Raw genomic sequence first — 24,684 nt, 5'->3', positions numbered from 1 at the left:
GGAACTTATTTCCCTAGATGTCGGCAATTGAGGCCTAAGAATCACGGATTTAATTAAAGGCAACGAAGCCAGGGAGCCTATTTTCCTGGACTTGTTTTGGTCTCTTACGGGCTATGCCCCTTCCAAAATTCCCGTAATCGCGAATACGTTTCAGTATCAGACGGCTCCAGATTGGTCCGTCCGAGTGAAACTCGCAACTACTTTTCGGTGGGGGAAATTTTGGGTGTGTGTGTGTGTGTGTTATACCTTTACTCGAGCTCCTTCCTTGTTAGGAGCTCTGGCCTGGTGCGTGGCGCCTGGTTGCCAATTTGGGGGGTATCCGGATTCTGATGCGTGACGCCTGGTTGTCAACGCTTAGTGGGTTTTCGGATTCGGATATTTTTAACTTGAACTATTTTACTTGATTGAACTTTCCGTTTTTATTTGAACTGATGCTTGAACTTTGAACTGAACTTAAATTGAATCTTGACTGAACTGAAATTGAACGGGAATTGAACTGACTTCCTAGGCCAGAATCCCGAGTATATATACCCAAGAATTCATTCCTAGGCGTTTAAACTATAAAGGAGAGAAAAGATCTCTCTTTCCTTCTCAGACAACCGAGCCCATATCGATTGTCTGCCTGCTATTTCCCTACATGTAATTTCTACCCGCTTATCTCTGCGGACCTCTGTCGCTCTCGCTAGAGGGGTACAATTTAGAAAGTTTATTACTCATCGTCGGCCTAAAATGTTATTTTTGTTTATAGCCCTTCATATATTCGATAATGGGCGAGGCCAGGCTTATTACCAGCAATAATCATCTTTCGCCTGGTGCCTTGTTGTCTTTGTGTATTCCAGGCGCCTTATCTGTCTATGCTGCCTGCTCACGGTCCCAAATGAACACGTGATTTCCTATCTTGTATGCCTGCGCTACACTATGAGTAATACGATCTATTCAGAGGATCGTGCGGGTCACAAATTTGTTTATTTATTTGTCCCTACTTTCTGGTGCGTCATGCACCGCTTGTCTGAAGCTATACAAAAGGAAAAGAAAAATAAAAAAGGGATGAATCACATGGCCGTATCTGGTGATTCATTGGGCTATAAATTTTCTATGCGCTCGTTTGCGCTTCAATAACATTATTTTGTTTATTGGCCGGCCTTGCTATCTAAATTGGGTCCGTAACAATTGGTATCAAATGAAAGGGCTTGACTAGTAGAACACAGTTATTCATGAGAAATGCAAATTCAAAATGGCCGCCACCACAAAATGGCGGATCACATATTTTCTCTAAACCCTATCAATATAGGTATCAAATGAAAGGGCTTGACTAGTAGAACACAGTTATTCATGAGAAATGCAAATCCAAAATGGCCGCCACCACAGAATGGTGGATTACATATTTTCTCAAAATCCCATCAACATGGGAATCAAATGAAAGAGTTTAACTAGTAGAACACAGTTATTCATGAGAAATATAAATCCAAAATGGCCGCCACCACAAAATGACTGATCACATATTTACTTAAAACCCTATCAATATGGGTATCAAATGAATGGACTTGACTAGTAGAACACAGTTATCCATGAGAAATGCAAATTCAAAATGGCCGCCACCACAGAATGGCGGATTACATATTTTCTCAAAACCCTTTTAATATGGGTATCAAATGAAAGGGCTTGACTAGTAGAACACAGTTATTCATGAGAAATGCAAATCCAGAAAGGCCGTCACCACAAAACGGTGGTTCACTTATTTTCTCAAAACCCTTCAATATGGGTATCAAATGAAAGGGCTTGACTAGTAGAATACAGTTATTTATGAAAAATGCAAATCTAAAATGGCCGCCACTACAAAATGGTGGATTACATATTTTCAGAAATTTATGGAAAATTATGAAAAATGCAAATCCAAAATGGCGCCATGTTTTTCTCAAAGCCCATCAATATGGGTATCAAATGAAGATGCTCGACTGTTAGAACACAGTAGATCATGAAAAATCCCAACAAACATCGAAACATACTTTTAATTCTACTGTCATTATAAAACTGCGTATTCCATGTTCATGGAAAATTTGATTTGGCCGCCGCTAAAAAATGGCTGAATGGTTTGATTTGGAGAGTACACTACACTATGAACAACATAATTTCGAAAAGGTTACCGCCATAAAATGGTCCACTATGTATTTTTTGCAATCCCCTCAATATTAGTATCAAATGAAATGATTTCACTAATAGAATACAGTACACCATCGAAATATTCCGAAGAAAGTAAGGTAAGAAACAAAAATTTAAAAAACACAATTTTTTTATGGTTTTAATGTAGAGAAACTAGGAAATAAAATAAGTAAATTATCACATCCGTTCTTTCATTGATCTAGGGCAATGATGAGATTAAAATAACATCGTGGGGTATATGATGAAACAACTAACTGTGGATAATGGAAATCCAACGTTTATTTCTTACCTAATTTTCTTCGGAATATTCTCATGATGTATTGTATTCTATTAGTCAAATCATTTTATTTGATACCGATATTGAGGGAATTGCGAAAAATACAAAGTCGACCATTTAGTGGCGGCAACCTTTTTGAATTTATGTTGTTTATTATGTTTCGTGTTCTTCATGCCAAGTCATTCAGCCATTTTTAGCCAAGGCCAAAATAAATTTTTCAAGGTCATAGAATACGTAGTTTGATAATGGCAGTAGAATTAAAAGTACGTTCCATATTTCAGATCAATCAGTCAATAAGAACGGAGCAATTTTCTATTAATATGGGACAACCCTACAAACATTCAAACATACATACAAACAGGTCAAGCTGAATGAAACCATTTAAAAAGTAATTAGTTGTTTGGGGACTGCGGTCATTTTGGATTTGCATTTTTCATGAATTACTGTCTTCTACTAGTCAATCCCTATCATTTGATATACATATTGATGGGGTTCTGATAAAATGTGTAAACCACCATTTTGTAGTGGTCGCCATCTTGGATCTGTGATGCAACACGTTTAATTAGACATTTTTACCTTTAGTTGGACGTTTTTGTAAACATTGAGTTCGGGGCCCAGATTATGGCCCCACATTGAAAGTCGCCACCAGTCGCAAATGTCCAATTACTGGTCAAAACCGACTCCAATGCGACACTGAGTGGTGCCTCAACATATCGCTTTATAAGTAACTTACTGTACTTTTTATACCAACATATCTCTTAGCTCCAAATTTCGAAGTGAAAATCATTCGCGACTAGTTGAAAGAATTATTCTATTTATTATTATTGTTGCATAAGCGTCGGACTACGGGGTTTAAGCATTTAAATAATTGAATTCAATGATTCTCATTGAATTTTTAAAAATTTAGAACTGATTCTAGGCATGCTGATTTGAAAGAGGGCATTGCAATTTAAAATTTTTGTAGGTGGCGACACCATGAATGAAATTAAATAAATCATTCGTTTGGCATTTGACGTGACGGTGCTGGTGGAAGCATTGACTGCATGTGTGAATTGGTGGAGACGTTGACGGAACGTAGACGTTCTTCTCCGTAACGTGCTATGTGAATCGCACATTAAATGTGAACACCTCCATGTGAAACCGAAGTATGAAAATCGCTCATGCAGTTCGAAATAAAGCATACTATCTCCGTGATTTCAACGATTTCAATCCTCGCAAATGAGATGTTGGTAAACAAATGACGGCATATTGATTTTGATTTTGGGTAGCCTATATTGAATTCTCTATATGACTAAAACGTCAAATCCCTCATATTGTCAGTGTACCCAATATTGCCATGTCAAATGTGAACACCTCCATGTGAAACCGAAGTATGAAAATCGCTCATGCAGTTAGAAATAAAGCATACTATCTCCATGATTTCAACGATTTCAATCCTCGCAAATGAGATGTTGGTAAACAAATGACGGCATATTGATTTTGATTTTGGGTAGCCTATATTCAATTGATGTCTAACCCCTGGTCAAACAACCATAGAAACATTTCTTGCCCTCTAAAATCTTCATTTGCCAAATTTGGCTCTAAAGGGTGTGTCACATCAAATTGCATCACGGAAAAAACGCTGTAGAAATTCGCCCAGTAGACCGATCCTTTTGAAAATTTTAGACAGTAAAATAAAAACTATTAAACAACTTTTAGAATTTTATTTTATTCGTACTTCGAGCCCAAACCCGTATGCTCGCACCTTCCTCTTTACCCCGTCCATAAGGTTCTGTACAACGTCAGGTTGTAGTTTTTTTTTAACAAAAATCCATTTTCTCTTGAAGTCCGCCTCCGATTTGACAACTTTTGGGTTCTTCCGGAGGGCCTGCTTCATAATCGCCCAATATTTCTCTATTGGGCGAAGCTCCGGCGCGTTGGGCGGGTTCATTTCCTTTGGCACGAAGGTGACCCCGTTGGCTTCGTACCACTCCAACACGTCCTTTGAATAGTGGCACGAAGCGAGATCCGGCCAGAAGATGGTCGGGCCCTCGTGCTGCTTCAATAGTGGTAGTAAGCGCTTCTGTAGGCACTCCTTAAGGTAAACCTGCCCGTTTACCGTGCCGGTCATCACGAAGGGGGCGCTCCGCTTTCCGCAAGAGCAGATCGCTTGCCACACCATGTACTTTTTGGCAAACTTGGATAGTTTCTGCTTGCGAATCTCCTCCGGAACGCTGAATTTGTCCTCTGTGGAGAAGAACAACAGGCCCGGCAGCTGACGAAAGTCCGCTTTGACGTAGGTTTCGTCGTCCATTACCAGGCAATGCGGCTTCGTCAGCATTTCGATGTACAGCTTCCGGGATCGCGTCTTCTCCACCATGTTTTGCCTTTCGTCGCGGTTAGGAGCCTTCTGAACCTTGTATGTACGCAGGCCCTCCCGCTGCTTGGTCCGCTGGACGAATGAACTTGACAAATTCAGCTTATTGGCGACATCCCGGACCGAACTTCTCGGATCACGTCTAAACTGCTTAACTTCGCGCTTGTGATCTTTTTCACTGACGGAGCATCCATTTTTGCCGTTCTTCACCTTCCGGTCGATGGTTAGGTTCTCGAAGTATCGTTTTAGTACTCTGCTGACCGTGGATAGGACGATTCCCAGCATCTTACCGATGTCCCGATGTGACAACTCCGGATTCTCGAAATGAGTGCACAGGATTAATTCACGACGCTCTTTTTCGTTCGACGACATTTTTCCAAATTTACGAAAAATTGACAGTGAAGCATGGCCAACGTGATCTATACACTCTTATCTGATTATAAGCGAAAGCTGAAGATACAATTCCTAAAAATTAAATTTCTACAACGTTTTTTCCGTGATGCAATTTGATGTGACACACCCTTTATCTGCTTGATTAATTCCCTAGATATGCAGAAATTTGTGTTTCATTCGTTTGGTTCATTCGTGTGTTAATGATAATGAATTGAAAAGTAGTAGTACCAAGCAAAGTATTCGTAAGACTATGTAGGTTATTGTAAGAAAACCCAAAGAGTCCAAATAAGCTTGCGAGGAAACTCGAAAGCATATAAAATAAGAAAACAAGAAGTGGGTTATATCTGTGATATAACCGCAAAGTAGACGTAGGACTACCGTTGGCTCGGCAATCATTTATTTGAAATTGGATCTGAATCAATTCTTAATGCATGAATAAATGAATATTTTGAAAGATTGCTGAAAGTTTTTCTTGTTAGTGTGTGGATGGATGAGTATAAATATGGAATTGTTATTAAAATAAAATTCAACACTTTCGAACTTGTTGATGGCCCCGAAACGAACCGATGGAATTTGAGTGGCCTTGTAAAAGCAACTGAAGATGTTTGATACATAATTCATTTTTGTTTTCGTGAGAATAACGTGAGATTTTTCATGATCACTCCATACGCAGAATAGAAACTGAGGGTGTCATTTCACGGTGAAAACGTAATAAAGTCTATATAACCTTGCATAAAATCCATTTCGTTTTTATCGTGATGTGGCAATTTTTCATGACTGTTCCATGCGAAAGCAAAACAGAAACATATGCTATTGGATTGCATCACGGGAACACCAAGCCTAATGCGTAAATGGGTGCGAATATCTCTTGGCTCGGACGCATTCACACCCAAATAATTTTTCATGACTGTTTCGCATGTAATTGCATGCGAAAGCAGAACAGAAACTGATGCGAGTGGAAGTACTCACGCCTTGCGAGTATCCGCTATGGTTTCCCAAACACTAAAGGGTAGCTGTAGAAATTCGACCAGTAGACCGATCCTTTTGAAAATTTTAGACAGTAAAATAAAAACTATTAAACCACTTTTGGCATTTTCTTTTTATTCATACTTCGAGCCCAAGCCCGTATGCTCGCACCTTCCTCTTTACCCCGTCCATAAGGTTCTGTACAACGTCAGGTTGTAGTTTTTTTTGAACAGAAATCCATTTTCTCTTGAAGTCCGCCTCCGATTTGACAACTTTTGGGTTCTTCCGGAGGGCCTGCTTCATAATCGCCCAATATTTCTCTATTGGGCGAAGCTCCGGCGCGTTGGGCGGGTTCATTTCCTTTGGAACGAAGGTGACCCCGTTGGCTTCGTACCACTCCAACACGTCCTTTGAATAGTAGCACGAAGCGAGATCCGGCCAGAAGATGGTCGGGCCCTCGTGCTGCTTGAATAGTGGTAGTAAGCGCTTCTGTAGGCACTCCTTAAGGTAAACCTGCCCGTTTACCGTGCCGGTCATCACGAAGGGGGCGCTCCGCTTTCCGCAAGAGCAGATCGCTTGCCACACCATGTACTTTTTGGCAAACTTGGATAGTTTCTGCTTGCGAATCTTCTCCGGAACGCTGAATTTGTCCTCTGCGGAGAAGAACAACAGGCCCGGTAGCTGACGAAAGTCCGCTTTGACGTAGGTTTCGTCGTCCATTACCAGGCAATGCAGCTTCGTCAGCATTTCGGTTTACAGCTTCCGGGCTCGCGTCTTCCCCACCATGTTTTGCCTTTCGCGCGGTTAGGAGCCTTCTGAACCTTGTATGTACGCAGGCCCTCCCGCTGCTTGGTCCGCTGGACGAATGAACTTGACAAATTCAGCTTATTGGCGACATCCCGGACCGAACTTCTCGGATCACGTCTAAACTGCTTAACTACGCGCTTGTGATCTTTTTCACTGACGGAGCATCCATTTTTGCCGTTCTTCACCTTTCGGTCGATGGTTAGGTTCTCGAAGTATCGTTTTAGTACTCTGCTGACCGTGGATTGGATGACTCCCAGCATCTTACCGATGTCCCGATGTGACAACTCCGGATTCTCGAAATGAGTGCACAGGATTAATTCACGCTCTTTTTCGTTCGACGACATTTTTCCAAATTTACGAAAAATTGACAGTGAAGCATGGCCAACGTGATCTATACACTCTTATCTGATTATAAGCGAAAGCTGAAGATATAATTCCTAAAAATAAAATTTTTACAGCGTTTTTTCCGTGATGCAATTTGATGTGACACACCCTTTAATGCAAGCGATCAAAACAAATCACAGCTTGCATGTATTCGCTATGACGGTTTCTCCAGTTTCTCCAGGTGCTTAGATTTTGCGTCCGTGTTTGGGAACACATTGCGATCACCAATCATCATCAATGAGCTAGATTGCTATGATTTCAATAGCTTGCTTTCAAAACCATTTTTAAGCTATTGAAACGATTTTTTGGACCATTGAGTGACAATCATATAATTCGTTGACATTTTATCTTTCGGATGAAGTGATTATTATATCACTCCATTCAGCCGGTAAAGAGGTATTAACGTTCCAAACCTTGCAGTTCAGCGTCACTCTCTCGTTTTCGAAACTTTGAACTTACACCCCGGTACAGAAATGAAAGACGTAGTCCTACGTCAAACGAAACTAGATTACAAAATTAGTAATTTTAGAAATGGTAGAAACGGTTCCATCATTGTTCATTGTGCAATTGAAGCAAAATTAGAAGATGTAAAAATTGATATTGAAAGCAATTCGGGTGAGAAATACCGTCCTGTTGTTCCCATATCGGTGCTCCGATGTTTTCATTGACTATTTAAAGAGTAAAAATGAAAACATTCCAATTAAAAATGTAACAGTTTTAAACATGTTCGAAAATCCACGCTTCACATACAACAAGTATAGTGCTTTGATTGAACTACAGTGGAACCTCGATTATCAGCGAAAGCGATTTCCATAGTAATTTTATAGAGCTTCCCGAAATTTGTAAGTGAGAGGTAGGCACTTGCTCTTTTACTTTGGTCATGGCTTTCACATTATCTGTCCACTCGTGTATACGATCTTACAGATGGATAATTGAATAATTTCTGTATTGATAAAACATGGTTTTCATGTTGAAATATCTTTATCAAAGACTTTATGAATTAAAAAAAAAACAACTTACATTTCGATAAATAGCAACCATGTTCCAGAAGAATTGTGAATCAAATTCATGTTCTATATTTAAATATTGCGGGGTTGTCAAAAAACTACGTAGTACTACGTCAAATTTTTGAGGCAGGTCTTCGATTGCTATATATGGGGGTCACTCTACAAAAAATGTAACGGAAAATTAAGGAAATTCAAATGCATATTACGCAAAATCGTTAATGCGAAATTTATTCAGCTTTTTTACAACTAAAACTCAAATAGTTACGACAGTGAAACATATAAACTATTTAACAAATTAGGGAAGTATGCTTTCTAGATTTTACTTCCGATATTAGTCTCTATGGTAGAGAAGGGCAGACTGTTCGTGAACGATACGAATGAACTAGTTTGGCTAAAAGATTGAACGAACGGTCGTCCTTCTTCATAAAACGGTAGTTCGCCATAAGAATTGATGCCGAATGAATTAAGTGCAGCTGAACTAAATTCATGTGGGAAAGCAAGTTGCACTGGACGAAATGGATGAATACAAACGAGAACACTTAGGTAATATAAACAAATAGATGAGTTATATCTATGATATAACCGCAAGGTTGACGTGGGACTACCGTTGGCTTAGTAATCATATGTTTATATTGATTAAAGCATTTATTGAATGAAACTAATTTCTAATTCCCCTCAAGTATCAGAAATGACGTGTTGGGGAAACATATTCCGGTCTGTACAAAGGTAAGCGAATACAAAAGTGCTCACCGCTCGCGGATTTCCCAAGGCACCCTCGTTTTGAAGTTCTTGTTAGGGAAACACATTTCGGTGTGAACAGAAACGCCCCCAACATACATGCACACTTATCCCTCTATTTACACGGTATCTGTTTTACACGATCTCGCTTTTACACGGTTTATAAAGTAAACATTTTTGGAAAATATAAAAAAATGTATATATGTAGCAAGTTACATTATGTACGTGAAAGCAAGTTAAATAGAATCATATTTCTGACTACGAGTGCAAGTTCTTGTTTTAGAACTGGCAAGATATCAATTTCATATCTGTTTTGGAGCCTCTTCTCATGATTTACCATGAATGAAGTCACAATAAGAATGAGAAAATGAGAATTCCATTAGAAAATGTGTAGCGGCAGGATTTTGCAACAGTATGAGCACAACTTCGTATGTAAGAAATGTTAAACGGGACAACATGGAAAAAGCACTAGTGATTTGGATCGAAGACCAAACTCAATAGATGATTCCAGTTGATAGCTATTCCTTTGCAAATAAAGCTTTAAGGATTATTGAAACCCTTCGAAATAAATCCCCGTTGATAATTGGACGGATGGGAAGGAGGTATAGTTTTCCACAAGCCATTGGTGGTTCAAAAGGTTGAAACAGAGATATTTTATACTAACATAAAAATGAAAGGTGATAGTACATCTGCCGATTAGGACGCAGCACGCAGAAATTCTGGCTGATGAAGAACAAAATGTAAATTATTTACTTAATATGATTCATGAAACCCACAGACCAGATAAACACTATCACCTCTGTTCAATGTTAAAACTCCCAACACCCCGGGGTGCTGGAAAGTTCCAGGAGTTTCTTTCAAAAGAACTGACCGCATTCGTCTAACTTCGGAAAAGAACTGAACTTTATTTCTATGATTTTGAATAAAGAGAATATTTGTGTTTATTTCGTCAGCACAAATTGTGCCTGGTAGATTTCATATTACTTCACTACGTGTGCACAAAATGTGCCCTCTTCGTTGATGAGTGCGGCATCAAACCGCGCTGCTGTTGTTCGGGCGCGCCCCTCGCTGGGCGGCTTCCAATTGCTGCAGTCGTTTGGCGTTCCTACGCCAGTGGAAAACTATGATGGCGATGATGATCGCCACGACGAATGCCCCGTCCATCGAATATGATGCCACATCGTGCATCGAGATTGTGTTCTCGACCTTATCGCTTCCAAACATTGTTGCTCCGGGTACCTTGGATGATGATCGATCGGATGTTTAACGTTACTTGATCCAGTGATTAGGTAGTCATTCCGTTTTATGACTTCTTGGCTTTGGCGTTGGCGTTGACTGCTCCGAATTGAGCGCTTCCAATGGGAAATCGAATGATTGTTTGATTGCTTAGGCGCGTGTGGCTCCGATCGGGTTTGAAATTAACAAAATGATGCATTTTGTAACCCGTTCGACTTCGATTAAGCACATTTACAAATCCGTTCGACTACGAATTATTTCGGAATTTGTTTTTCATCTGGGCAAGGCTGCCAAATTTGCAGAGATGTTTAATTTTTGTCGCAGACTTTATTCTGTTGTTGACTTATAATTTCTGTTGCAGGCAGGCGGGTATCTCTTTCCTTTATGGCTCGGTTCAGTTCCCTGTGCTATTGGTGTCTTTTCCAAGAGATCACTTTGCGATTTTTTTTAGTAACGAGGGTAGCTGACAGATAATTGTACACCCTTCAGAATTTCTTCGCAGACTTTAAAATGATCGTCTAACATTTCTGGAGGTGATAACGTTTACTACGACAAAGGCCAAAATGAAAACAAAACATTCGTTCATCATTTTCAATTTCATTGTATTTTCACCGAGTAGACCTTAAAGTGCCTCTCCACCGAACAAGAAGCACTAATTGGATAATATGTAACTCACCGTAGCAATAGACCCGAATCATAAAGACCATAAAAACCATAATCCTCAAGAAGGCGAATGTTTGCTCCGTGTTCCATCACCCAGGTAACAAACGCAAGCAGAATGGCAAAGTTTTGTCCACTCAAAGCAGGCCCACTTTTATTTTCAAATAGACAACTTTCATCAAATATCTGAATATGATTTAGGATGAAGAAGGGATGGAGAAGGATTTTTTTTTTATCCCATTTATTTATTAGGCTCATTAGCATTTAGCTGTAACAGAGCCGGGTTTAATCGTGTACATGTACATATGTTTAAGTTTCTATAAATTGTGAATTACACAGTAGTTAGTAGTAGCCATTTAGGCGTTAAGTTTTCTGTTCCATTACATTATGGTAAATTACACAGTAGTAGCCATTTAGGCGTAAGAGTATTCTTTCTGTTCTTCCATTGTTCAGCAGACCGGACAGCGGAGACAGTTGATATTGATCATTGTTGAGTTATTTATAGAACAGCAGCCCGATATTTCTTGCAGAGCAGAGCAGTTGTATGGATGAATCGATCTTTGTTCCACCGTGGATCGATTTCCATCGCTGATGATGGTTACGTGGACGTAGTTATTCTATAACAACACAAAGATGGTCAATTGAGGGCCCTGAGTTTGAACTCACGATCGATCGCTTGGTAAGCGAACGCGTAACCAAGTGGCTACGAAGACCCCCTGGAGAAGGATTGAATCAAAATAATTTTTGGAGAGAAAAGAGCCCTAATTGCCAAGTTTTGATTGGCCCGATTTACGGTTTCCCCAACACAGACTTCAAAATCGATGCATCTGTGGAAATCCGCTCTGCAAATATACATGCAAGTCGGGGGTATTTTTTTCCCACTGAGCTGTATTTCCCTAACACGGACTTCAAAATTAATGTGCCTGGGGGAATCCACTTTGCAAATACATGCAAGACGGGGGTATTTTTTGGTGTTGAGTACTTTGTACTCGCTTGCCGTTGTGCAGACCGGAATATGTTTTCCTAAAAATTACTTTTAAACTGAGAATCCTGGGAAAATCGTTATTTCAGATACTAGAAGTGAATGAACTTTCGCGGTTTGAGAACTAAGTAAACATGAGATGTGCAATAATTTCAGAGGGAAATGTAAAATGCAATGATCGTTTGACAATTCTTCCGTTCACATATTGTGCTAGTCCTAGGCATCATATCAAACATAAAAGGACGTTCATCAAATTTATTTGTAACGAAGAACATAACCTATCACAAATATTTTGGTGCATTGCAAAATAATATTCGAATTTGGTTGAACTGTTCCACCCACTGTTTGCGGGGAATCGTAGCCTTGTCCAAGTTAGGACCTGAAGGGTCGGTTCAGATTTTTTTAAAATGCACACGATTCTTTTGACTCTCAGAACAGAAGTGAAATGCTCTCTTTATTCTATATTAGTTTGGAGTTTACATAAATTGCTATCCTAAACATCCGCGCGCATATCGCGGGTCTGATTTCTTGAAATATAAACAAAAACAATCACGCGCTGTTGACGGCGCGTTTCCTGGAAATCGAACGTTGTGTTTGGATATTGTTATCTCACATGATTCGTCTGGTGTGGCAAAATGATGATTCGGATGTTGACTTCCATACTACGCTTCTTTCGTTGTAGGAATAGAAAACAGAGACCAATGAATATAAAACTAAATGGTATGAATTCATCACGTTTATAACTCACAATTCTCACGATTCTTCTGTTTTCTTAAGCACCCGATCCGGAGCACTCGGTTTGACTGATTGAATTGGTTGCTGGCGCTACCTTTCCAGCTGCTCTGGTCTAGATTTTTTGCGAATTTTTTACGTAGCATTCCCTTGTCCTTGCTTTTCTACTTTTTCTTCTTGATCTCCGAGTCGCATTATATCTTGAGCTTACTTTTGATCGCAAACTGATATCCATCGGACATATTTTCGACAGAGGACAGATCCTACACTAGCAAACTACAGGAAACTGGAATCTGGTAGCGTTTAATTATACACCTTAACAAAAACAATTTTCGGTCGATTCACAGAGACCGGCGCGAACCAGACGAAAAGTTCTGTATCAGTTTTTGTTTTTGTTTTGGTTTCACAGTTCTCTGACTACTGCAATGGAAGTTCGAAATTCGAAGTTCACCGGCTACTTGGATTTGAGACGGACGGGTAGCAGATGCAAAATATTCGAACTCGATCGGATTGTGAATCCAATCGCCGTTCGTGTGGTGCCGGAATAGTGGTGAATGATTCTGATGAAGAACAATCTTAACCAGTTACGATCAAAGCGAACTCCATCAGCATAGAATCCATGAGGAGGTATACAAAGCGAAACAATCTACGCAGCGTAGCAGAGATGAATCAGCCTTCGGTTTAAAATCTATTTAGTAGAGAGAGCAAAAAAATCTACGCAGCTGTTAATTGAATATTTTATCACGAAGTCTGAAGTCGAAACTGAGATCTACCCGAATTCGTCGCATCAGGAATGCTCAAGTGATAAAGGTGATATCATATCAATCAGAACAAAAAGATTGGTAGTCATCCTAAAAGATCTGATAGCGAATAAACTTATTGCAATTTAGTTTCTTCAAGATTTTTTTGACGTAGGATTACGTCTTTTGGGAACATATTGGGGTACAAATTGAAAAACGAATATCGATCGCATCGTGAAAAATGTCCAATTTCAAACGCGTATTGCTCAGTCATTTCATGACGGATTGATGAGATTTTTACATCAAAACATTGCGGCACTCTATAACAATTTTTCACCTTGAATAAAATAATATATATCATGTAATTACCTATCGAACAATTGAAAAATCTCAACCCCTATCCAAACGGTACTGATTGGTCGAAGTTGACGTCATTTCTTTTTCGCCTGCTTCGCTTCTTTCGTTCCCCGATAAGTCAAATATGTGCATGTCGAGCGAGTGGGGGGCGCCTATTTCTCACATACCAACTAATATAAAAGGACGGTAGCATTTTTGGATTTCTCATTCTCGTTCAACGCTCAGATCGGCAAACATCTGGGCTTCTAGTGTGCAGTGCTCTACTAATCAACCAACACCATACAGTGCGGCAAAGGAGAGGAAGCCATCGGCAACCAACGATGGATGCGTTGCGGCAAAGTGTGCAAAGAAGAGGAAGCAGCGGAGAGCATCGAATTAAATCTAGTGTGCATTGCTGGTGCGCTCCTCTTCACATCAACAATTGGATGCGGCAAAGGAGGCAGAGGAGTGAAGTGCATTGCATCGCATCGTATCACACCCGCTATCCGTCGTTTAGCTCGTCGTGGTGGTGCCAATCAAACCCCCGCAAATCGACGCACAGAAACCGATGGCGCCAAAGTCAAGGAAAGCATCAGCGAATCCGTAAAAGCTACCGCTCCCAAAACTAAACTGCTACATCCGACTGAAACGCAGCAGATTCCGTACAACCCATTAAACCATCCAGTCCTTCTCAGGACTATCAATTTGTTTTGAAACAAAAGAGTTTATTTTACTGTTTTCCACTTACCACAAAAACTATGTAAAACTATGATCAAAAATACTGTTTATTTTTACATTTTCTACTAACAACTAACATGGAACGTATCATGTCAAAAACATACGTTTCATCAACCACCTTTTACTGGATTTGGCAAAAGAAGCGAAGGACATATTCATGCATGTTTATAACGGAACGCTCCAGTCATACACAGCCCGTTAGGGAGGAATGACCTTTGGGTTAAAGTCCCTTCAAAAAACAAGAACGAACGATACACAGCCCGTATCAGACAAATGCATGAAGGAATTCTATAAAATAATGCTACACGGGCGAGTAGCACCATAGTAGCAAAAAAAGTCGAAGTTCGTGACATCTGGTAGCAATATTTTTCTTCTTTTGAATTATAGAGACTTTAAACTATACGTTCATTCGTCTCTAGCCCTGAGAAGGGCCCATTGTCGTTCAGCACTCCTCAGCAAACGAGTCTGCTTTCGGCGGCACCAAGCGACGCCATGAGCAATATTCATTTAGGGAGGCAGATTAATCTCCCATCGAACTAGCAGGCCCGAAGGCAGTTTTGAATTGATAAAATTTAAATGTATTTATTTTTTGACGTTGGATTACGGCATTGCAAATATATGCAAGTCGGGGGTTGCTCCATGAAATTTCATATCAATGACCGATCGTTTATTGTGGAAAATTTAGCACAAGTGTAAGTGTAAAATTGTATATGGTAGCAGTTGTGCTAAGAATGACTTGATATATGAAACGATTTATTTTAATTCCTAAAATTAAAAACCAAGGTGCGTTCCCGCTCGAGAACTCTTTTTTGTGTTCATTTTCACCCGAGGGAAGTTTATACGGCAAAAAAAATTGGAAAAGTGAAGAAATATTCGAAAAAGTGATTTCCCATATCCTCTATATATAGTATTGGGTGTTGTTAGTCCAATTAAAATTGAATTGGGTTGAATAAACGCTTAGAAAGTAAAAATTATAAAAAAGAATACCTTTTCCATTTCAAATATGTTTTCTCTATATTAAAGTAACATGTTTTTACTGATGAGGAAAAATTATAATTGTGTTCGGTATTGGTAATTGTCTTATGTTACATTGGTGAGTTTTTTTTCTTTATTTCATACATACATATCACAGGAGGCATCTCGTTTAGGATCACAGAGGGCGGTTTTCATCATATATCGTTCCACTTCGGTATCTTTTATCTGATACGCACCATCCAACGACTGTTTACCATCCTTCTGCCATCATCACTCGATAAACACTGGAGTTAACATACAATACCCAACAACCAAACAAAACGGCCCTTTTCAGGGCCACCATATCATTATCAAAGAGTTTAACGATGTAATTCTTCAAACATATCCAAAATCAACAGATAGTCTAACGGAATCCTACGTCAACTATGCGGTCGTGTCTCGGAAACAACCCTCCTGTGACTTTTTTATTTTTATTAATAACCTTTAATGAATTCCATGAGTAGATTTTTAAAATGGTTTTACTTAAATAAATGATTGAATTGAGCAGATATTGGGAGTTGATTTCGTTTTACTCGGATTTACATAGCAACATCGGAGATTTCATTCTACACGGTTTTGTCGGGAACCTATCTTCTAACACACTTCGGTTGGAACAAAAGTATGCATTTGCGATGCCGATTCTCCCAGTCTCTTTGGTTTTGAAGCCTGTGTTGGGGAAACCATAAATCGGGCGCAGTTAGGACGTTTAGATAACGCTTGATATTTTACAGTTTTTCAATTGTTTATCTAATTAAAATTAACATTTTATTAATTGTGATGCGTAGAAATATTTCCTATTAATTTATACAAACATCTTTCCGATCTATCCAGAAATGTTCAACTTATAAGCATTCGAAATCTTTCACTTTTTCCTGCACGTTCTGTGTTTAGGTTTTCATTTGGATTGTTTGTGAAAATCGAAAAATGTCATTACGGGTCTTATTTTTTTTTGATTAAACTATTATTGAACATGATCTCTAGAACCTAGGTTGAGTCCCAAAATAAAACATGGAGAATGGCACGAATCAAATTATTACACACAGCATTGTCCAGCCAACAATATCCAGCTATTCCATGCCAAACCGATATAGTGGTTCTCAGATTTTCGTCAAAAGTGGTAATTTTGTTCTTCATTGGAAAACATTGGACCCGTATTTTTTTATTTATTTATTAGGGTGTCCATATACATTTTAGGGTGGTCCGAAAAATCAATTTCTCCACTTTTTCCCAAAAATGACTTTTTTCAAAAATTCATAACTTTTGAACCACTGAACCAATTTAGATGAACGACATATCAAATTAAAGACAATGTCTAGTCTTCTATGCAAAAATATTACACTATGCAAAAATATTACACAAAAAATGGATTTCGTTTCCATAATTATTGATTGTATTTGTTGTTTATGGTTTTCATGGTTTCGGAGCCAAGGACACTATATTTTTTTCTTGAAAGCCGAGGCTTTTCTACATAACATATCCAAAAATCAAAGAGGTGTTTGTTTCGTTTTGAAGTTATTGGTTTTTCGTTTTTGAGTCATGATTTCTCAAAGTTTAGATGTTTTGGTTGCAACGGCTTGACCAACAGAAAATAGGAACATGGGAAATATATATTTTTTGCAAGTGTAATATTTTTTAAAAAAGAAAAGCTTCGATTTGATTTGTCGATCTTCTTAATCGTTCCAGTAGTTCAAAAGTTATAATTTTTTTTAAATAAAGGTGTTTTTGGAAAAAAGGGGACAATTTGATTTTTTGGACCACCCTAAAATGGGAATGGGCACCCTAATAAAAAAATAAAAAAGTACCGGTCTAATGTTTTGCGATAAAGAACAAAATTACCATTATTGACGAAAGTCCACAATGGTCCAGGAGATGCATTTAAGTTGAAATTAGCATTTAGAGCTCAACAGTTATTCTCTAGACAAAAACTGTCTTCGACAAAGTTGTTACGTATGATAGAACGCTCATTTTTATGTTGCCAAAAATAGGGTGACCAACATTTTCGATGAAATGAAAAATCTAACTTTCTTATCTCTATAGATAGAGGTAAACATAGTTCGACAATGTTGTAGTTCCAGTTATTAAAAACATCTTTGTAGAACAAAGTTTATTTTTATCTCTTGAAATAATCGATATAGCGCCTTTTTCCTAATTTGCGTTGGGATCACCATTAAAAAACAGTTTTTCTGCTCTGACTTTTATATTTCAAATTCTACATACAAACTGTATTCGAAAGACTTTTAGAACATACTGATATAAACACTTTGCGATGCAGAACTTGTCAATATCTCAATTTTACTCAAAGTTATTGATATTTCTTCCCAAAAAACACGCTCTCTACAGTTGCTTGCCATTCTTTCTGGGGCAAACATAAAAAATGTTTGTTGACGAAATTTGAAAGAATAAATTTCACTCTATATAATATGTGATTCAAAGATATGTTATTTTTAGTATTTGAGTAAATTAAAATTGAAATTATGAGTTTTTGGGTGAAAACCCATCAATTATTTTGAGCAGGATTAAGATATTGACGAATTCTGCATCGCAAAATGTTGGTATTGATAAGTTCTAAAAGTTTTTTCTTGTGCTTTTTTCCTAAGATGCATTAGGGTAACCATGAAAAAGTGTTTTTTTTGCTCTGATTTTAAATTTCAAATTCTACATCAAAACTGTCCTCGTATGACTTTTAGAGCTTATCAAGACCAACATTTTGCGGTGCAGATTATGTCAATATCTTAATCCTACTCAAAGTTATTGATGGGTTTTCACCCAAAAACTCATGATTTCAACATTAATTTACTCAAACACGAAAAATATAGTTTTGAAAATCACACATTATTTAGAGTGAACTCTGTTCTTTCAAATGCCGCCAATAAACTTCGTTTATGTTTGCCCCTGAAAGAATGGCAAGCAATTGTAGAGAGCGTATTTTTGGGAAGAAATTTCAATAACTTTGAGTGAAATTGAGATATTGACAAGTTCTGCATCGCAAAATGTTTGTATCAGTATGTTCTAAAAGTCGTCGAAGACAGTTTGTATGTAGAATTTAAAATATAGAAGTTAGTGCAGAAAAACAGTTTTTTAAATTGTAACCCCCAGTGGTGAAAATATTCAAGTTCACGACATTCAAATTCGGCGAATTTCTGCCTTCCTTTTATTGATAAACTACTGCTCAAGCGAGAGTCGATGAATATGAAACAACATTATCAATGAACCCCAGTGGAATGAACATCAACATCAGCTTGCCATGAAGTTCATTTTTCATTTGCATCTTCCTTTTCGTCATGGTATTCGTAAGGTTGAAAATGAAGATCATTGCGTGTTAGTGAAAATCAGAGCATAAAATTCAACGTCACCAATTGAGAGTGAAAGCGATTAATGGTAAAGGATGGCAATTCATCACACAAAAATATATTTTTTGGCGACTTCGGCAATGGAATGTATAGTATAACTCTTGCTACGTTTTATGAATCTACTCACGTTTGCCCAGAAATGGCATACACCACCATTTATATGTGCAATGGGTGACACGTTTTCAATAAAAATTCACTGCAAGCGATGAAGATCAACTTAACGTTCGTGATAATCACCTCAAATTATTGACAGTAATGGAAGTGCCTGAATGCAGGCTTTTCGAAACTCGTTCATGCTGTTTTCGATTCATATACCAGACAAAGTTCACGCATCTTGACTCGTGTGTTATACTCATTATCACAGATATGGTGTTGGGTTTCAACAGAAGAGAATTCATCCGATACTGGGAAAAATCTAACTCCTTCATTCGTGAATAAATTTTGATAATTTGTGGCACTGGTAACCCCAACGCAAATTAGGAAAAATGCGCTATATCGGTTGTTTTAAGAGATACAAAAAAACTTTGTTCTACAAAAATGTTTTGAATAAGTGGGATTACAAAATTGTCAAACTATGTTTACTCCTATCTATAGAGATAAGAAAGTTAGATTTTTGATTTCATCGAAAATGTTGGTCACCCTATTTTTGGCAACATGAAAATGAGCGCTCTATCATATGTAACAACTTTTTCGAAGACAGTTTTTGTCTAGAGAATAACTGTCGAGCTCTAAATGCTAATTTCCACTTAAATGCATCTCCTGGACCATTGTGCAGTAGTGGAGGCGATCTGGCGTAGTGGTAACATCCATACCTCTCACGCTAAGGGTCATGAGTTCAATTCTCACTACCGACATTCTTCCAAAAAATGGAAGTAACAGTGACGAACCAGCCAAAAAGTGTTGAAAATCACTATAATACAGAAAAAAACCATTGTGCAGTCTGAGAACCACTATATCGGTTTGGCATGACAATGGCTGTATACATACAATAAGGAAACATAAACATACATACATACAATTTGCGACTTTCAAAGAAGAAGCATGGGGAAGGTTCCAGTAATAAAAAAATCATATCTAATCGAATGATATCAGTGGCGGGACTATATATGTGAAGCTGCCTATGTTTGTTGGGCTCCAGCAAACATTCAACTGAGCCGTTCATCAAAGTTAATTACTTTGTCCATCATTAATCCGTGGCCTGGTTTCCTTATTCGTTCTTACATGCGGACAATGTGATTCGATGCATCTTGAGAATTAATCAACATTGACCGATGGCAAGTACTTATCAGAATCGAAGAAGAGGGAATGACTTGTAAAATTGACTTGTAAACTCTGCTATCCCCAAAGTTTCGAAGAAAGCCTGGTTCAAACGTTGATGCAAATTTTATCATCTCTATCAAGGGGGCACAAGAGAGCACTCATGATCAATGATCATAGGATATCCAATCTGCGTCATGTCACCCTCCACAGTCAATGTTTCAGACAATTATAATACCGTCAAGGGAAGCTATCTATTTACACTGAATTAACAGTTAGCAAATTCAATTCAAAAGCAATTGTCCTCAAACTTCAACGTCAAGTTCCCGTTCAGAGGCCCAGATGCTTCTATTTTTTGCGTGTAAATTCTCGCGTTTGATATCTTCTTAACATGTTTTTAAATAGAAAAAAGTTTGCAGAACATGTAATTTTTTTTTCCTGTGAGCGTGTCCATCTTCCGAAACTTGTTGGAAATTATAAGGGCTATTCATATCTTTTTTTTGAAAATTAAAAAAAATTAGTGGGTTATATCTATGATATAACCGCAAGGTTCACGTGGAACTACCTTAGCTTAGCAATCATTCGTTTGTATTGATTAAATTCTTGATTGAATGAAACAGTTTCCAAATTCAATTGAGTTCAATATATTTGCTCTGTGAGTGAAAAAAATGAACAAATGCCGTGTAAAGTCAATTCATTTATTGTGATTGATTGTTCTTCGTTACAAGTAAATTTAATGACGGACCTTTTACGTTTGGTATGATGACTAGAACAAAATATATGTACGGAAGAATTATCAAACGTTTGATGAACCAGCCTAAGGCTGAAAATCTTTCCAATAAAGACAAAAAAAAATTATCAAACGATTATTTTATTTTACATTTCCCTCTGAAGTTTACATCCCAAAAGTGTACATACTTCTCGAATCTCGAATTTGCTTGAAACTGGGAAATTCATTCGTTTCTAGTGGCTGCACGATTTTCCCAGGTTCCTAAGTTTAGAAGATCATGTTAGGACAGACATATTCCACTCTGCACAAAGGCAAGCGAGGACAAAAGTACTCGCAGTTTGCATTTATTTGCAGAGCCGATTTCCCCAGAAACCTCGGTTTTGAAGTCTGTGTTAGGGAAACACATTTCAATCGGAACAAAAATACCCCCGATTTGTATGAATTCGCAATGCCGATTTCCCCCCGCTTCATGGATTTGAAGTCTGTGTTAGGGAAACACATTCCAGTCGGAACAAAAATACCCCCGACTTGCATGAATTTGAAATACCGATTTCTCCAGGCACCTTGGTTTAGAAATTTCTATTAGGGAACACATTTCGGTGGGAACAAAAGCTCCCCCTACTTTCGTGTGTTCTTTTTCTTCTTTTTGGCTTTAAGAGGGTTTAAACTTTTCAGTTCACTCGCCTCTAGGCTCTTTCGTGTGCTTGCAATGCCGATTTCGCTGCTTGGTTTTAAAGTCTGTGTTAGGGAACATTTTTCGATGAGAACAAAAGTCCCCCTACTTTCATGTATTTGCAATGCCGATTTCCCCAAGGCTGCTTGGTTTTGATGGCTGTGTTAGGGAAACCGTAAATCGGGCCAATCAAAACGATGCAGTTAGGGCGTTTAGATAACGCCTAATATTTTACAGTTATTCAATTGTTTATCTAATGAAAAACAACATTTTGTTAGTTGCGATAGATGCGTAGAAATATTCCCTATCAAGTGATGCAAACATCTCTCCTATCCAGTACGAAATGTTCGAGCTATAAGCATTCAAAATCTTTCATTTTTTTCCTGCATGTTCTGTGTTTAGGTTTTCATTTTACCCTCCATATATTCCGGTTAGACGTAGTCCCACGTCAAAAAAATATGTTTGTGAGAAAAACGAATTTGAAAATAACTTTTTTTAGTGTAATTTATTTTTGAATTTTGCAATTTTTTATGAAAATTGAAACAATTTCCCAAATTTCATTCTTCGACTAGAATTTTGTAGAAATTATAGATTTTTAGTTAGAATTTGTTTTTGCAAAAAATGAAGAAAAAAATTTGGCCACTTTAAAAAAGTAGTCTAATTCTTTTTTAAAGTTTCAAGTATGCAAAATTATCCAAACGTTCAGTGTCTTAATACCCATAACGTTTCACTGTAATCTGAGTTACTGCTGCCATCGGCCAGTTGAGTTGGCATGAAATCCTTCTGCAGTTGTTTTCTAGAGATTTTTTTTTCCGTGAACCCGAAATTTATTGCATTTCGCTAATTTTCTAATTTGTAGGTGGACGATACACAACCTGGCCTTCGGACCACCACCAATGACGGGTCATTCTGCCACCGTTCATCACAACAAGATGATAGTGTTTGGCGGTTATCAGAAGACGGCGGAGAACTTGGGAACCTCCAACGATATATGGGTGCTGGACCTGGACAAACTAGCGTGGAAAAGACCCACCGTTTCTGATCTGAAACCACCGCCGCGGTTTGGTCAGTTCCAGATGGCCATCGGCGAGAATCATATATTGGTGCTCGGAGGAACGGGAGGGGTAAATCGGATATTTAACGACGCTTGGTTGCTCGACATGCGGAACGATATGTGGCGTTGGAAAAATGTCCAAGTAAGGAATAAGAAAAACACCGTCACGCACAACTGGATTTATCCGACCTGCAGCATCGGGTCAAAGATTATCGTTTTGAGCCCTACTTCACCGAACGACTTTCAGATCACGAGACAGCACCGACCCACAAATCAAGGACTCCATCCGCCCAATTTGGGGCGGCCCCGACCGCTTAATCCAAATGAACGGAACAGAGCTGGCGCGAATGATCCAAACGTTCCGCCTCGTCAAAATCCTGCGCGTAGCCATCCTCCTCCACCACCACCCCCTCCGGCACCGATTGCACCGTCAGCACCAACTGTCGCTTCTCTTCCTTCTTCGGCCTCAACAAGTCAACGCCCACAAGAACCACGTCCTGGACCATCGGGTATGTGCTCTTCAAATTCGCCTGTGTCACCTCCACCGCCACCATCACCTCCACAGCAGCAGCAGCAACAACAACAACAACCGACAGCGGGTCCCTCGCGGTCCCAACCCTTGCTCCGAAGTCCACAACTGTATCGCCAGCAGAAAGACGACGAACACATGCTGCCTAAACGTTTCAACGCGTCGAGTCCATCCGAGCCCAACCACATGACGATGGTGGCGTTCACTGTGCCTCCCACAAATCCGGCCCCCTTGCACGCTCTCCGCGAGCGTCAGCTGGAGCGCCTCCGCAAAATAGAGGAGAAAATATCCGCTATGCGACGAATCAAGGAGCAGGAACAGGCAGCCGCGGCGGCAACAGCGGCTGTGAAGGCACTTGCCGCGTCCTCCCAAGAGCAACCCGTCACTCCGAAGCGAGTCAAACGGAACGGTTTGGCGGTTTTTGTTTGTGACATCTCGCGAATAATGGACACCGAACCGGTGATTGAGTGGCAAGAGACGAGGAACAGCGGACTGCTAGCGGGCGCGCCAGATCATTTCACCTTCTCCACCATGGTCAGTGGAAACGGGGAGCTGATAGTGTTTGGGGGACTGAACAAAAATCCAAAATCGGGCACCTCTAGTGTGACCAATTCGGTCCACTTCCTCACCGTTCCGACGGCGATCGTGTAAAGATTTACACTGTAAATTACTGAGTCGCTGATGTGTGTGTGTGTGTTAATAGCGCGCTTTAAATTGAAAAACAATACAGTTTAATACGTATTTTTATTATTTGGTTACAAACGTTAATGCATCTTCGCGGTGTGCTGTGAGCTGGTCAATTCGTTCATTACCTATAGCTAAAGAAGCGCGATTCTTCAAACATGCTAATTATTACAATGAATAAATATTTCCTCCCTTCATCGAAACATTTCTTCTTTACACATTCCAATTTATTGAAACACTGAGTCTTCACGAGGCTCTTCGTCTTGTTCCTCTGTCTGGAACGTGATCCGATTTAACTTCACACAGCTTCCACTAAATATCGATGCCCTCCTGCTGGATCAGTATGGTCTTAATCTTCTGCAGCAGCTCCTTTTTGACCGTGTCCGGGATCAGAGCTCTCGCTTTCGGAGTTACCTGTTGGACGAGCGCGTCGCAATTTACCGTATCCTGTTCCTTGATAGCCTCCCGGCAGAGAAGTCTAACCTGATCGCTCCAACCGCAGGCATTTAGCCGTAACCGTAGCAAATCCTTTAATCTGGTGGAAATATTTAGGAGCGGATAGTGATTTCATCTGGGTTATTCACAAAGCTTCCAGTACTTACTTTGAACGGTCTCCTTGGAGTATCGTGGTCTGATCTACACTTTTGGTGAAAGTCATCGTTGTGTATTGATTTTCAATTCAATTTTTGCAGACAACAAATACGGTTGTGTTTACATTCGTTTTGTTGTTCCCTTTTGTTTTGATCGGCGTTTATGCTCACGGTATGTTATTTGAGTTTATTATCCGCCAGATTAAACTCCCTGGTTACTTTCGCCCCGATATATAAGTGAAAATGTACGATAGAAACTAGATCTAGATGCTGTCATATTAACTAGTGACT

General features: G+C 39.1%; 2 protein-coding genes across 2 annotated transcripts in view; one reads left to right on the top strand and one right to left on the bottom strand.

The window, feature by feature from the left end:
• Positions 1-24,012, top strand: part of LOC129769893 (F-box only protein 42) — a 27,378-nt gene extending 3,366 nt beyond the window's left edge. Inside the window, exon 3 of the mRNA XM_055772413.1 lies at positions 22,396-24,012. Coding sequence (XP_055628388.1) covers positions 22,396-23,770 — 1,375 coding nt within the window. The 3' untranslated portion in view covers positions 23,771-24,012. The remainder of the gene's footprint in view (positions 1-22,395) is intronic.
• LOC129769894 (enhancer of yellow 2 transcription factor) lies at positions 23,850-24,684 on the bottom strand. The gene is made up of 2 exons (XM_055772414.1): positions 24,406-24,684; positions 23,850-24,338 (listed from the first exon to the last, which is right to left on the bottom strand). The coding sequence occupies exons 1-2, from the start codon at positions 24,459-24,461 to the stop codon at positions 24,116-24,118; spliced, it is 279 nt and encodes a 92-aa protein (XP_055628389.1). The 5' UTR covers positions 24,462-24,684; the 3' UTR covers positions 23,850-24,115.

This window comes from Toxorhynchites rutilus, chromosome 2, assembly GCF_029784135.1.
Source record: "Toxorhynchites rutilus septentrionalis strain SRP chromosome 2, ASM2978413v1, whole genome shotgun sequence".
Lineage (NCBI taxonomy): Eukaryota > Metazoa > Arthropoda > Insecta > Diptera > Culicidae > Toxorhynchites > Toxorhynchites rutilus.
The sequence above is the reverse complement of the archived record's forward strand: the minus strand, read 5'-3'. Positions and strand labels throughout refer to the sequence as shown.

Bases quoted from the DNA above. Each gene is read 5' to 3' on its own strand.
- LOC129769894 (XM_055772414.1), bottom strand. From the start codon at position 24,461: ATGACTTTCACCAAAAGTGTAGATCAGACCACGATACTCCAAGGAGAC. The intron at 24,339-24,405 runs GTAAGTACTGGA...TATTTCCACCAG, and splicing joins CTCCAAGGAGACCGTTCAAA to ATTAAAGGATTTGCTACGGT.